This window comes from Setaria viridis, chromosome 3 (assembly GCF_005286985.2).
Source record: "Setaria viridis chromosome 3, Setaria_viridis_v4.0, whole genome shotgun sequence".
Lineage (NCBI taxonomy): Eukaryota > Viridiplantae > Streptophyta > Magnoliopsida > Poales > Poaceae > Setaria > Setaria viridis.
This window is the reverse complement of record NC_048265.2, coordinates 44,195,997-44,210,959: the sequence shown is the minus strand read 5'-3', so window position 1 is coordinate 44,210,959 and position 14,963 is coordinate 44,195,997. Positions and strand designations below refer to the sequence as shown.

At 41.4% G+C, this 14,963-nt stretch overlaps 1 protein-coding gene across 1 annotated transcript; it reads left to right on the top strand.

Moving 5' to 3' along the window:
* Positions 1-12,177: 12,177 nt before the first annotated feature.
* Positions 12,178-14,963, top strand: LOC117848112 (uncharacterized). The gene is made up of 2 exons (XM_034729430.2): positions 12,178-12,549; positions 12,650-14,963. Exons 1-2 carry the CDS (start codon positions 12,501-12,503, stop codon positions 14,581-14,583), a joined length of 1,983 nt encoding a protein of 660 aa, XP_034585321.1. The 5' UTR covers positions 12,178-12,500; the 3' UTR covers positions 14,584-14,963.

The following is a 14,963-nucleotide window of genomic DNA, read 5'->3' as shown; positions in this document are numbered from 1 at the left end:
ACAAACATATTATACCCTTTTTATGTGTTGCATTATTCTCGGTGAACGTATTTTTGAAGCATGTTTTCTCAGATGCATGTTTTGTAGCAACATGCCAACTGCCATGTGTTGATGGTATGTAGAAAGAATAGGGCATATAATATGTTTATAAATTCTGAACCTCCTGAAGACTAGAAGAGAATACCTTAATTATATGTCAGTCAGAGTGGCATAAGCAACTTGTATAAACTTCTTGAATCCAATCTGAAAATCGCATCATTGCGAATGGTAGTGCCACTTTGTTGGTTGGATCAATGATCTGTCATGTGCGTATGTGTGTTGCTGGGGCATAGGTGTGCAGTCATCAGAGTACGTATTTTCAGTTACAACTCAGGAATCGCAGAGTAATTCTTGTTGGTGTTGACCCACCATCTTGGGTTTTCGAACTTAAGGGCCACAGGCAATGGCACAGTCTCTCGCGTGGCACAATGAATTTGCTACTATTTGTATCGGTATTGTTAGGGATGGATTCGAATCGGATACGCATGGAATCGAATTCGAATAGCACGATTTACCATATTTTAATTCAAATACAAATATTATCGAATATGAACATAAAACGAATAGTTCGAATTCAGATACTTACAAGACTTATAACATAGCATCATAACGAGTATTAAGTTTGCTTTATCGTAGATTTTATAATTGATCAAAAATCATGGTGGAAGTAAATTATGAGCATAGTACATAATAGATCCTATTGAAAATAACATATTCATTAATAAATAATTAAATATACCAAAATAAATATAAAAATAATTATTTCCATAAATATATATATATATATCATTTAATAATAAAATTAAGTTCATTAATACATTTAAATATGGTTTATTCATTTAATTAATAATATAATGTATTCAAAATTAATATAATTATTCATATTAAAATTAATTAAACTTTATCATTACATATCACTCGTAATATTAGGTTAACATAATTAGTCATTTGTCATGTAGATAATTTTTTAATGGTTTAAATGGTGTAAATAGTTATTTTATTAGCAATATTAAAATTAACATCATTTGTATTAGTATTTAGTAATATAAATAAGTTTTAGATGGCATCATTGGTCACTTTATTCTTTGCAGATACGAATAATGTTGGATATTTCACATTTACGTCGAATACGAATCTGGAACCAGATAGAGAATAACACTGAAAATCGAATCTGGATACATCCATTTGAGATCCTTGTTAAAATCGAATACGAATACGGATATCCATATTGGTGTTTTTAGCGGATACAAATTCGGATAAGTCGGATTTCTAGACATCCCTACTGTATTGTTACAATTTAAAATATGAAGTAAAAAAATTATATGTTTACAGGAGATCATTGTGTCTGCTTTCTATAAAAGCATGTGATTCTTTCTCTGCAAAAAGGAATTCGTTGCGCTGACAATCAATCTATCCTTACTATTAGAATATGTTAGGAAATCTCTAGATATGATAAATTAGGATTATTTGTAATTCTGGCTTGTCTTATTTCTAAGGAGACTACTTGCTTCCAAAGCAATATATTCATATATAATCCGCCACAAGGCTTAGCAATACAATCAACAATTCCAACAATTCTATTATCCTTCATGTTAGCACAAACCCTAAATCTTGCACTACGGGCTGCTATTGATCAATGTGCGCCGCAGGTGCCCATAGGGGATTGACCACACTACTGGAAAAATGTAGTTTAGTATCGGTTAGTAACCCCCTCTAGTACCGGATGCGCAACTAGTACTGGCCAATCGGTACTAGAGGGGGACCCTTTAGTACCGGATGCGCAACCGGTACTGGCCAATCGGTACTAGAGGGGGGCCCTTTAGTAACGGTTCAAATAACCGGGGTACCCTTTAGTACCGGTTGGGGATACTAACAGGTACTAAAGGGCTTCCCACGCCTCGCGGGGAGGTGCCCTCATTAGTACCAGTTGCTATCCCCAACCGGTACTAATTTTTTTCATTTCTTTTCTTATGTTTGTTCCTTTAGTCTATATTTGTATTTCGTATTTATTTCCTTTATGCATACTAATTCTAATACGCTAATTTATGGAAGGTTCTATTTATCTTTAATATAACATTTGAGATAATATTATATACACATGAATTTTTGTATAAGTTCATAATTAATTTTTGAAGTACAAGAAAATTAATTTTGTATATACGTATGGTTAATTGTTGTTCGGTGATATGTTTCAGACCCACAAATTTGTGGATGAACTCGCAAACGTAGTATCCGCAGTAATGAGTACCCTCCTGCTGTCTCGCACACTATATATATGAAAAAAAGTTATGAAATATTTGTTGTGTTAAAGGAAGTGTCACGAGATGTGAAAATTCAACACATACCGGGAAATCTGTATGCAAAACAAGTTGCTCCTTGAAATCGCCCTTGTGAGTTTGACGCAATCGAGTCCAGCATTTGTTCAGAACGTTTATGATGTCATCGAATTTTTCTTTTGGTTTCCTCAAAGGGTCCCAGACAGTCATTAAGCTCTGATCGGGGATAATAATAATGAGTACCTAATGGTACCTGTGCATCCAAATTGAAGGTAGTTAGTATTATGTTAAAGTGATAGTTCGGAAAAGAATGAGATGGGAAAAATGCTCACTCAAAATTCCATGGTAGTAATATGGGTCTCTTGTCCCAATGCTTGTTGAGGAACTTAAATATATTCTTCGTAGTCTCATCTGGTTTATCCGTTAGATTATCCTGGAAAATAATTGAGGGATCCATGAAGCCTATGTCATGGTATCCCATCCTGCGACAATATTGCGACAATATTGCATCTCCATCCTGCACGATACAAAATCGAATAGGAGTTAAGATATTGCAAATTGACTAGAACGAGGATTTTGAAGTTAGAGAAATATACTAAAGACTTACAGGACCCAGCAACTGATTAGTGATTTGTCTAGTGCGTCTTGATTGTATAGCATGTACAGTTCCTCCAGGGGCACCATTATGATGTAATCACCACGGAAGTAATGTTGATCGCCAACACGAACTTCCATCACGACAAAACCATATGATGTAGCCTGCATGTACCATTGGTGCAACATGTACATCTTCGTTGGGAGATATTTTACCAACTTCGGAAGCACGAGCTCTTTACCATACTCATATTTCCATTTGACAAGCACAAGGCGCGTTGGGATTTCATCCTCCCCTCGAAGTTGTGCTGCTGTTAGATTAGTATCTTTACTGAATTCTGGTAGGTTCTTCTCCCAGTCAAAAAGCACCACAAGCGGGGCAACCAACTGGTTGGATTGTTCTCCGAGTTGAGAAATAGATTTCTCACTTTTCTTCCTCTTATGAGCTGCCTGCTTTGTTATCTGTCTGTCATAATCAGATGGCGGAGGTTTCTCTGGCTTTTTCCTTTGCTCTGCCTCCATTGTTTTGATGAAAGACCGAAGCTTACGCTTATCCAGTGGTGGCTCCGGATTTTGTTTCTTCAACCATGCTTTTTTACGAACCTGTTGCCATTTTTCGTGCTCAGCAGCCGCTGCAGCCTTGCTCTCCTATATTACTGGGGGGCAGGGTTACAGGTCGGTTGTTTACAAGAATACTATTCAGATTCGACTAGGTGAGTCCTTTTCTAATTGCTACGACTAGTTTTCTAATCCTCGACTATGTTCCTGTCCTACCATGTAGACTATGCCGTCCTGCATCGTAGCCTCCATGTCTGACACGTCTCAGTGTATAGCCTTATATCTAGAACTGTCCAAACCTTCTGGTGGGCCCATAGATGTATGTACGACAATATCGACATTGACTACACTAGCCTCCTTTCATAGTTTCATTGTCAACCGTGTGGCATGCACTACTAGAAAACGCGGCATTAGTCCCGGTTGGTAGGCCTCAAATCTCTTAGAAATCCGTCCGACATAAAAATTTTGAGATGGAGGGGGAGTCTTTAGTCCCGGGTCGTTCAACTGGGACTAAAGACCCCCTTGAGTCCTGGTTGGTAAAACCAACCAGGACAGAAGGGGCGGCCACGCCAAGCCCAGGGTGGACCCCTTTAGTCCCGGTTGGTTTTATAGGAAAATACCACATCACCTTTGTGGGAACTCTCTTCTTTGGGAGGCTGCCCCTCAACATCACCAGGATCATCTCGCTTGATCTTATACTGTAGTGCTCCACACACAGGACAAGCATCCAATTTCTCCTATTCATCACCAAGATAGAGAATACAATCATTAGGGCATGAGTGTATCTTCTGAACCTCCAATCCTAGAGGGCAAACAATCTGTTTAGCTTCATATGTTGTGGACAGCAATTCATTATTCTCACGAAGAATGTACTTAACAATTTTCAATATGCCCTGTGTAGCGGAACCGCCCAACTTAAACTGGTTTAAATGCACCTAATCGCTGTCAGAACAGTAATTATTCGAAACGCACTTAAAACAGCATAAGTCCGGTAGTCAGTCGAGTGTCCCTAGGACTCCTCGAAAGATCCACGTCATGTCTCATAGCCATACACCAGGATCGCTTCCACGATGGGAAAACATCAACAAATATTACATTTTTACATACATACAAGGGGTACGAATTATTACAGAACATAGTTTGAAATAAACTTAACAGTGCAGGTTAGAGGGGTTCTAGGAGTTTAGAACATAAACTGGTCTGGGTGAGAGATAAATATTTAAGTTTTACTTCTAGGGTATTACGAGACTTGTAACAATACCCTAGTTTTTTGGGGCTTCCTCCTCTGCGGACTCCTGCTGTGGCTCTGAAACAGCAACAAGGGATAACCCTGAGTACGGGGTACTCAGCAAGGCTTACCCAACTAACCAATATAATAGCTTTTCTGGAACTACATGATAGCTGCTTAGTGTAGTGGCTGACTCCCCTTTTGCCAAAAAAGCTTACTAAAAGTGAGACCTTAACTTTATCTTTTAATTCAATTAAGTTATTACCTAACCAATCTAGATGATGACAAAGAGATACTTTTGCAAATAGTAGGAAATTAAGTCATACAACAATTTAATTTTGGAAAGACATTGCATTCATGAGATTATACTACGATGCTCAACAGTGATCAAGTGCATTCATAACCGAGAATTGCAGCGATCCGGATCAATTTACATCCTGCAGGAGAGCACCCTGATCACCAGTTATGTACGACTGTCCGGGTCATACATAACGACCTTTCGATTAGCATATCCAAAGATTGGGAATAAGACTACCCAAACCCAGGGACGCACCCCCACATGGGACCCCACGTTTGGCCCGATCTCCATGTGAGTTTCAGGCTACGCCCCTGCCAATCTCCAGCACGTCAAGCACGGGTACGAAATATTCCCGATCAGAGAGTCTACTAACCTACCGGGCTTTACTAGTCCCATACCCAGTAAGAAACCAGGTGACAATCACTTGATCAAAGGTTAAGACAATGATCGGGCCTTAACCAAATTAAACTGGCAGACATAACTAACATCTCTAGCTTCTGTCGGCTTTCCATATTTCCAACTATCTTTCCATATCTAGCATGTATGACCCAACATTTTTACCTTAAGGTTCGGTAACCAAGTTACTTTAAGCATTTAAGCATTTCTAAGCTTGGGTTACTTACTAATTGTTGAACAAGTGGCAAAGATGTCCTTAAAACAAGGTAAGATCATGCACAAGAATGGGTTTCAATCAACTCCTAGACTTAATGCATTCATATAGAAATTAACCAATAATTGGACACATGAAATAATAACTCCAAAGTAGATAGGTATAAATGCACCGGGGCTTGCCTTGATCTATAAAAATGTTAGCACTGTTCGACGGACTGGCTTCACAGGGGATCAATTCAACGATCTCCTCAAATTCCGAAGGTCCTTCTGATAATTCCAAGAATTCCCCTTCAGGTGCTTTGGTGTCTACGATATAATACATGCATGGGTTAGTGATGCAAGTTTTTGAATACAAGACTATACAGCTTTCCTTCATGATAAAGTTGCAAGCCAACAAGTGACTACACACTTTATCATGATAAAGTTGCAAGCCAACACATAAAAACCCGAAAAGATTAACCCATCATTTTTATTTTCTTTACTACTCCTACCTTAGCCTTTTTCTTTTATTTTTAGAAAATATTATAAATATTTTCTAGTCTCAAAACCTAACTCCTATGGGTTAATAATAATTTGTGAATATGAAACATTATTCCACATTTTATGCATTTAATAAAGGCTAAGCATTTATTTAAATACCTTAATAAAAAGGCATTAAACAAATACCAATGTTTTTATTATTTTTCCTAAGGTATAAGAATTTTAATGCATAAAGGAAAATAAAACAGTCCTAACAAAATTGGTTTCACTAATTTTGGACACTCCTAGAAATTTCTGTGATTTAAATGGTGATACACGAATTTAATCTATTAATCTAATAAAGGAAAACCTAAATTTTATCCCAAAACCCCCGGGCCCAACTTTTCTCACTCGCACCTACTCTACCCTCTCTCACTCGCGCTGGGCCCGCAGCTCGGGTCCACCCTTTCCTCTTCTTCTCCTTACCCGCCAGCCCAAACTCGCACTGCCGGCCTGCTGGGCCGATTCCTCTTCCCTTCTCCCTTCTATTTCTCTGCTGGCCCAATGGCCCACCTTTCTTTTTCTTTCCTCTCCGCTGCACCCGGCCTGCTAAACTGGCCCATCGGCCTTATTCCTTCACCCGGTCAGCCCTTCTTCCTTCTCCTCCTCTTCTACTGCCGCGTGGACCCCCAGCACCAGCGCCTTCTTTAACCTTGCACCAAAACAGAGCGCGGCAGGGGGCGGCGCGGCTCGACGGTCGGCGCCCCCCCATCGACGGCGCCGGGCTGGGGAGGCATCTCCAAGCCACAGCGCACCCATGGGCGGCGGTGGCTCCCCGGGAGATGGCCAAAACTGGCCTCTCCACGACGGCGGGCGGCGTGACCGACGGCCGTCACTCGGTCCTCCAACTACCCCTACAGCTTCCTAGTGATCCACGAACTTACCCAAAGCTTACCACAAGGAAGGAGAGTGGCGGCAAGGTGAAGCTCACCGTGAGCAGGAGGTCTGGTGGCGGCAGGCGGAAACGACGACGGCTAGGAGCTCGCCGGCGGAGAAGTGGGGCAACAAGTAGGCACGGCTATTGGCAAGGTGTCAGCGGAGATGTGGGCGAAAAGAATCGACGTGGGAGGTGAGGTGGCGGTGGAATTTGCTCAGCGGCAGAGGCTTGGCTGTGGACTACGGGCGGCGGTAAAAAGATAGCACGGTAAAAGCAACGGCGGGAACGGTAGATATGCAAAGGTTTCACCGCGCGCATGGGCGACACCGTGGCCTAGTTGTAGGCTTGCATGGTGAAGAGGTGGCCCTAGGCGCTGAGCTGTGTAGCCGGTGAAGGCACCGACGGTGACACGTCCTTGCTCTGCTTACTGCCGTCCCCCTTTTCTTTCTGTTACCCGAAACTTCAGTTCTTTACCATGGTTGATTTTGCATCGAACGGTCCAAGAGTCTCTTAAGCAAAGTTGGAGATAAACTCAGGCACTTTAATCTATATATTGACTCTTGCTCGAGATAACTATCCCAGAGGCCGGAATTTTAAATTTCTCTCTCGGGTAAACTGAATTCGTTCTGAACCTTGGATTCAGTTTGACAGTCACTGTGCATGGTCGTTTACCCTTCTTTTGATTCATTTTCAGTGGCCCAAACTCATTCCTCATAGTCCAACCACTAACCATTCATGCTCTATAACTAACAAGGATTCCATTTTGCACATGAACACCTATACCTTTTGCACTACTTTTCTCTGAATTTTGCTCCAAACATAGCTACTTGATGCTGTTTTCAGACTTAGAAAAAGTGCAGGTTCAGTACTTAGATCGAAATTAGCATAGTGCTGACTTTGAGCCTCAATTTAAATTTGATTCCTTTACTATTCCTGATCAACAATACCCTATTAAACTTGTACAAAGATCATACTTCATTGCTATGTAGTTGCCTTTGTCCACTTACTTGGAAAGTTTGGCAGAAATCAATTTCCAAGTTGGATACTTGCACTGTTTTTCTGAAATTTCTATTTTCGGACAGTGAACAGTACTTGCCTGGTTTTTGTTTTTCAATTGCTTTTCTTGAGGGTTTTAGGCCTAGGATTAGTCTCCAATTTTAATCCCTAAAGTTCTAAACACTCTCAAGCCTCCATTTCATATTTTTGCCAAATTTTTCCGAATTTAAATTCCAAAATTCAAATTTTGGTCAAATTCGACTTGAATTTGACTTCCAGTCAATTTCTTTCCTTTTCTCCACAATTCACCCTTAACCTTCCTTTGTCATCTTTGATTATCAAAACACCAGGTGTTACAGAAATGCCTTATCGGACACACCATTTTTTTGCCTTCCATTGCAGAAATTCTAGTGTGGTACCCAGTTTTTTATGCCCTTGCTTGCAATTTGGGTACAATAATTTTTTTGATCATCTATCATGCACTGCAACTTTTCTGATTCCTTCTCAATTTCGCAATCTCTGTGTGCATCCCGTAGCACCTGACTGAGATCATCAATAGGACCGTCTTCTGCAAACTTATCTTCATCAGCCCCGCCCATTGTAGTATCTGCAAAAGCTTGGCTTGCAGCCCAGTCCGAAATGTTGTTATCGTCCCCCTCTTCTTCCTTGTCTTCCATTACAACCACTCTTTCACCGTGCTTGGTTCAAACCAAATAGTTAGGCATGAAACTGTATCTAAACAAGTGGCTGTGAATAGTCCCCCAGGAAGAGTAGTCCTTCTTGTTACTGCATTGGAAGCATGGACAACCTATGAACCCGTTCTCTAGCTTGTTGGCTTTGGCCACTTCTAGAAAATAATGTAAGCCATCACCAAACTCCTTGACCCATCTATCCACGTTATACATCCACTACCGGTCCATCTGCATTGTTTTACGTGAGAAATGGATATAGGTCTTTGCAGTAGATAATGAACTTGATCAATATTCATAATTTACACCAATCAACTTTCATAAAGATAAAAATAATTCACATGAAAATTGCACCATTCAACATTCATAACAATCACCAAAGATAAATATAATGATTATACTCATAACAAGACAATAAAGATACATATGCACTAAAGATTACAGACGCTCCATAGTGAACTTCGCGTAGTCACTTATCCTAAAATAATGGTACAACATAGCAGAATGTTCGCCCACCAAGCCATCTCTACATTTAACTCAATCTTCTCTGAAGTCTATCGAGAGTCCCCTCCACATATCCAGTACCAGAAAATAATGACACAACAGAAGATCTTCGAATCCACATACTCGGGCTGAATATCATAAACGAATCTTGAAATAATTGTCCAAACGTCTTTTGGAGCAAGTGCCACATTCTCTAAAATAGAACTATGGTGGCACACACACAATAGCTCGTCCAGGCAAAACATTTGTCCACTGAGCATGGCCCATGGTGGCAAGCCAAAACTGACCAAAAGTTGCTAGGTCAAGGTCAGTGAACAGATCTTTGTCTAAAGAGGATATTGGGCCAGCATACTTCTATTATGAGAATTAGGCTCCAAAAGGTGTTTGGAATACTATTTCAAGATTCTTTTATGATATTCAGCCCGAGTATGTGGATTCGAAACTCTTCTGTTCTACCATTATTTTCTAGTACTGGAGGAGCGGAGGTGACTCTCCATAGACTTCGGAAAAGATTAAGTTATGCGTAGAGAATAGCGTAAGCACATTTATGCCATGTGCAGACACTGATTAGAGGAACGGAGGCGGTACATCCATTGTCGGTCCATCTGCATCATATTACGTGGAAAATGAACATAGGGCTTCGTATAGGATTATTGTTTATAATATTTAATTCTTCCATTAAACATGAGATAAGTAAATTATTGGTCAAAGAAATATAATTATTGTTAAATTACAGTGACATGAAAAATTGAAACAATGATAAAATTCTATTTTCTTACACCTACAATTTATTTACCTTAATTTTATTGCAATGACCAAATATTAAAAACACATTTACTCTGTATTTTTCTCATATCTAATATTGATCAAGCTCTTTTAGCTAATACAAATCGTATATAACAAGCAAGCTATCCATCAAATTCTATCTCAAAAACATGTATAAATAAAAATTCTCTCCATTCCCCCTCATTCTAAAAAAAACTCATTTTTCTCCCTCTCTAAAGCATAAAACAAAGCATAATAACAATAAATGAAGGGAGAATGAAGTAGCTAATCTTCACAGCACTTTGGAGGAGTGAAATCCCTACGAAAATAAGGAAATTCCAACCGGAACAAAATACAACTACTTTTGTTCCAGTTGGAATTACCAACCGGGACAAAAGGGGGAGTCTTTTGTCCTAGAGCTTCCAACCGGGATAAAAGGGGGGTGGCGTCGGTGTGATCTTTCTAACCGTTACAACCGGGACTAGTGGGGCTTTAGTTCCAGTTGGTATTTACAACCGGGACTAAAACTCCCCCCTGCGGTGGCATTTGGTGGCTCGCCACTTTACTCACGGGCCAATACTAACCGTGACAAAAAAGGTAGATGGAATGTCAGTTCTCTAGTAGTGATGGCCAGGGTTGCAGCTCTACCTGAAAGTACTAGCATATAATTTGATAATGATCAATCTTCCCTTATGTGATACACAAGTGTAAAAACAACTGTAGCAATAGAGATGCTACCAAGATGCCTACTTCATTGTGGGTTGGTCACTAGGCTATGAAGCCAGGTGTTCTGTTTCAGAGTTGCAAGTTTCTAAATGGTAAATTTTCTGAACATGAGTGAGCAAAAGGAGCTTCAGCATGTGAAACCCCCTCAAAGAACCAAGACATATATCACAGAACTGTTTTTTTAAAGAATTTGCAGCAGTGAAGTTGGTGCAGAAACTAACCTAAAAACTGAACAAAGTTATTCACCTGCTTCTGTTTATAAGCAAATACCACAAATTCTCATTTTAAGCATTTAGTTCACCTGTATCCCTTGCAACAAAAACTTTTGCGGGTAGTAAAGTAGTAACAGGCAAAGGCATGAGGCATGTAAAGTACAAGCCACAACTTTCAGCAAAATTAGGATCACAGTAATAATAGAGAGTAGACTGCAGAAATTTGCACGCACACAACTTTCACATAGGAAGTACTAGGGAAAGCAGTATGTAAATTGCTAGCTTGAGTTTCCAGGTTCTTGCAATAGCCAAGATAAAAGATGAAAGAGATACACTTACCCGGAATTCAGAAACAGAGGCAGAAAGTAACTGAGAGTGCTTCGCAAAATCCACGATCCAGCCTTGCAAAACCCAGTTAATCAACCTCTACTCTGAAATGGTGTACCTGATAAGCCAGAACACAGCTGATAACTATCACCAAACACAAGCAACTTCCCATTCTTCCTGGTTTTGCATGTACTCGAATAATACCAAGTTCCTGGTGTCTGTGGGCCCTTTAATTTTTTTCAACTCATTAAACCAAGTAGGTTTCCATCACATAATATCCGTTACTTCTTCCTCTCCGATTGTACTTAAAGATTCATGATTGAGCAGACACATCTATTGCTGTCAGTGTTCATTTGCTTACCTAGAGATGATTGTTTCCCTGGTTTTCATGTGTTTGGAGTATCCTTGGGTTGAATCATCTTGCTGGTCTTCATGTGTTTGGAGCGTATTTGGATTGAGAATAATGCTATGTTTGGATTATCCAGGGTGGTTGTGTGAACTCATATAGATCTGGTCTGAAACAGGACAAACTGCATGCAGATTGGCACAAAAACAGCACGTCTGAAACTCAAGGACAAACTGCTTGCGTAACAAGTTCACTACAAATCCAAGCACAGAACACTATGCACCAAGCAGTTCATCACCTCCATAGGCGTGACCGGGCATGCGCCACCCGCCCACCTGGATGTGGCAGCGAGCCGGCACTTCAAGCTGGCAGGACATCCAAGTGAACTATTCGCCATGCTAGCTGCCGAGCAGAGCTCATGCATGGAACCGTTCCTATACTGGGTACGGAGATGGACCCTAACCAGCAGAAAAGTTCCATCTTTCAGTGAGATTAGCACCAAGATCACAGGGTGGAAATGAGCCATAGAAAAGCGAACAACGATCGCAGCAAGTAAGGACAGCAAAGAGCTGCTCATCCGTTCCAGCAAGTACATTCATCGAATCATCCATTGCCGGCCACAAACTTCCCAGCAAGTACAGACTAACTGCTCCTCCATCCCTCTTTTTCACCAACACTCCATCCATTGTCTCCCCTCTGCCCCCGTTCCTCTTCTGCACCATTACTCCATCCCTTCTCTGCCCTGCTTCTTCCACCTTCCTCGTTGGCACTTCATCCTCTCTGTCCTTTCCAGTTTCCATCTTGTATAAATTCACCCTAGGGCAGCTGCGGCAGGGGCAGAAACACAGAGCCCATCCTTCATCTGGGGGCACTGCGAAGATAGCCACAGGCGTCTTCCACTTCCCACGAGTGCTCGGCAACATCGACCGACGACATGGCATTGTCGACTTCTCCAACCCTGCAGAACAGGTCGTGGTATGCAGGTGAGCCAAGACATCATTTCTTTTTTCTCCGTCCAATTCCTGCACGGCATGATCCCATTGTGTGTCTCCTCTAATACCCACTCTAAAACATGAGCTGCAGATCTCTTCACGGATGACAGGGTGAAGTCCCTATCACACCAGGTCTCGACACTTCGGGACAAGGTGTGGGAGTTGGAGCGCAAAAGCACCCAGTTGGCTGGCGGCAAGGGTAAACTGGAGAAGCAATTGGAGGAGACTAAGAAGGCGGCTGAGGTGTTGGCAAGCGAGAAGGAAGAGGTGGAGATGAGCTTGAAGGGTGAAAATGATAAGCTTCGGATGGAGGTTTTCGCTGCCGAGGAAAAATATAGCCAGTCTGAAGAAGAGGTTAAGAAGCTCAAGATGGAATTAGCTGCACTGGCAGAGGCAAAAGAGGTGGCTGGGAAGGCCTTTGATTCTGAGAAGGCAGCAATGATGATGGAATCGGAGTATCTTAAGAGGAGGATAGGGGAAACCCAAGCAAATAAGGATTTGGTAGATGGTGAAAATGATAAGCTTAGGTTGGAGGTTCTGACCTTAGAGCAAAAATGTAGCTTATCTGAAGCGGAGGTTGAGAGGCTCAAGATGGAATTGGACACACTGGAGGTGGCAAAGGAGGCAGCCGCAAATGCATTTCATGCTGAGAAGGTGGAAATCATCAAGCAATTGGAGGACCTCAAAAGGAAGGTGGAGGAAATCCAGGCCAGCACGGATTTAGTGATGGCTGAAAATGATAAGCTTAGGTCGGAGGCTCTGACCGCAGAAGAGAAACATAGCTTCTATGAAGCAGAGGTTGAGAGGCTCAAGATGGAACTTAGTGTGCTAGCGGAGGCGAATGAGACGGCTGTCAAGGTATTTGATGCTGAGAAGGCAGAAATCATGAAGGAATTGGAGGACCTCAAAGGACAGGTGGAGGAAACCCATGCTAGTAAGGATTTGGTTATGGGTGAAAATGATAGGCTTCAGTCGGAGGTTTTGGCCGCAGAGCTAAAACATAGGATGTCTGAAGCCGAGGTTGAGAGGTTGAAGATGGAGCTAAGTGCACGAGCGGAGGCAGAGGAGGCGGCTGCCAAGGCATTTGATGCTCAAAAGGCGGAAATTATGAAGGAAATGGAGAACCTAAAGAGCATGTTGGAGGAAATCCAGGCTAGCAAGGATTTGGTGATAGGTGAAAATGATAAACTTCGGTCGGAAGTTCTAACCATAGAGCAGAAACATAGCATGTTTGAAGCAGAAGTTGAGAGGCTTAGGAAGGAATTGGATGCGCTAGTGGAGGCGAAGGAGGCAGCTGCCGAGGCATTTGATGTTGAGAAGTTAGAAGTAATGAAGGAATTGGAAGGCCTCAAGAGGAAAGTGGAGGAAATCGAAGCCAGCAAAGATTTGGAGAAGGATGAAAATAATAAGCTCCGTTATGAGGTTTTGACACTTGAACAGAAACTTAGCCATTCTCAAGAAGAGGTTGAGAGACTCAAGATGGAACTGGGTGTATTGGCAGAGGCGAAGGAGGCAGCTGCAAAAGTATTTGATGCTGAGAAAGCGCAAATCATGAAGGAATCGGAGGGTCTTAAGAGGAGGGTGGAGGAAAGCCAAGCTAGGAAGCAGGCTGAGGAAGCATTGCATGACAAGGTTGCTCAAGCCGATAAGTTGAGGGCTGAAGTGGAGGAGCTCCATGTTTCTATGTCACAGCTGCAAGCATCTTATAATGAAATTGACGCCAAGCGGTTGCGCCTAAATGATGAGAAGAATTCAGTCCAGAAAGCACTTGATGCTATGAAGGATGAAGCAGCAATCATGAAGTCAAAAATTGAGGCACTTGAGAACAACAATACTGAAAAGGACGGTGAGATTGGGAAATTGAAAGCAGAAAAGGAGGAAAAGATGGGGCAGATCGATGTCCTGAGCAAGGACATTGAGCTGCTACATCAAGCAATGAATGAGGAAAAAAGGAAGAAAAAGTGTAGCATTCGGGCTAATTTGGCATCAGGAAGGACATTCTTGTCGTCATGTATCCCGAAATGATCGAGTTGTTAACCTATTCTATTACGATGTAATGATGGTCAGTTGGTACTAGGGAATGAAATAAAACCTTCGCTTCCTTTATCCGATGTCTTCTTGTTCTATTCATTTGGATTGATTTTGTGATACCCCATTTTCAATACTTCGGTAAAGCTAGTACGACCTTAAGGTATTGCTAAACAAAAAGCTATGTCTTTTTAGAAATGACCCTAATCAGAGTGATGCTAAAAAATAGTTAGACTTTACATTGTTCATAAGATTTAGTCTTTATCATGTCATCTTTTTAGTCTAAGTTACATAATTTAGCTTGTAAATTCCTTATTAAGTGCCCCCTCAAAGGCAACAAGTAATGATAGACAAAGTAGAGCATGAGGTCGAATAAC

What these genes read in the sequence shown, in the direction of transcription:
- LOC117848112 (XM_034729430.2), top strand. Translation starts at nt 12,501, where the DNA reads ATGGCATTGTCGACTTCTCCAACCCTGCAGAACAGGTCGTGGTATGCA. An exon ending in GAACAGGTCGTGGTATGCAG is followed by an intron (nt 12,550 to 12,649) that starts GTGAGCCAAGAC and finishes CATGAGCTGCAG; the next exon opens with ATCTCTTCACGGATGACAGG.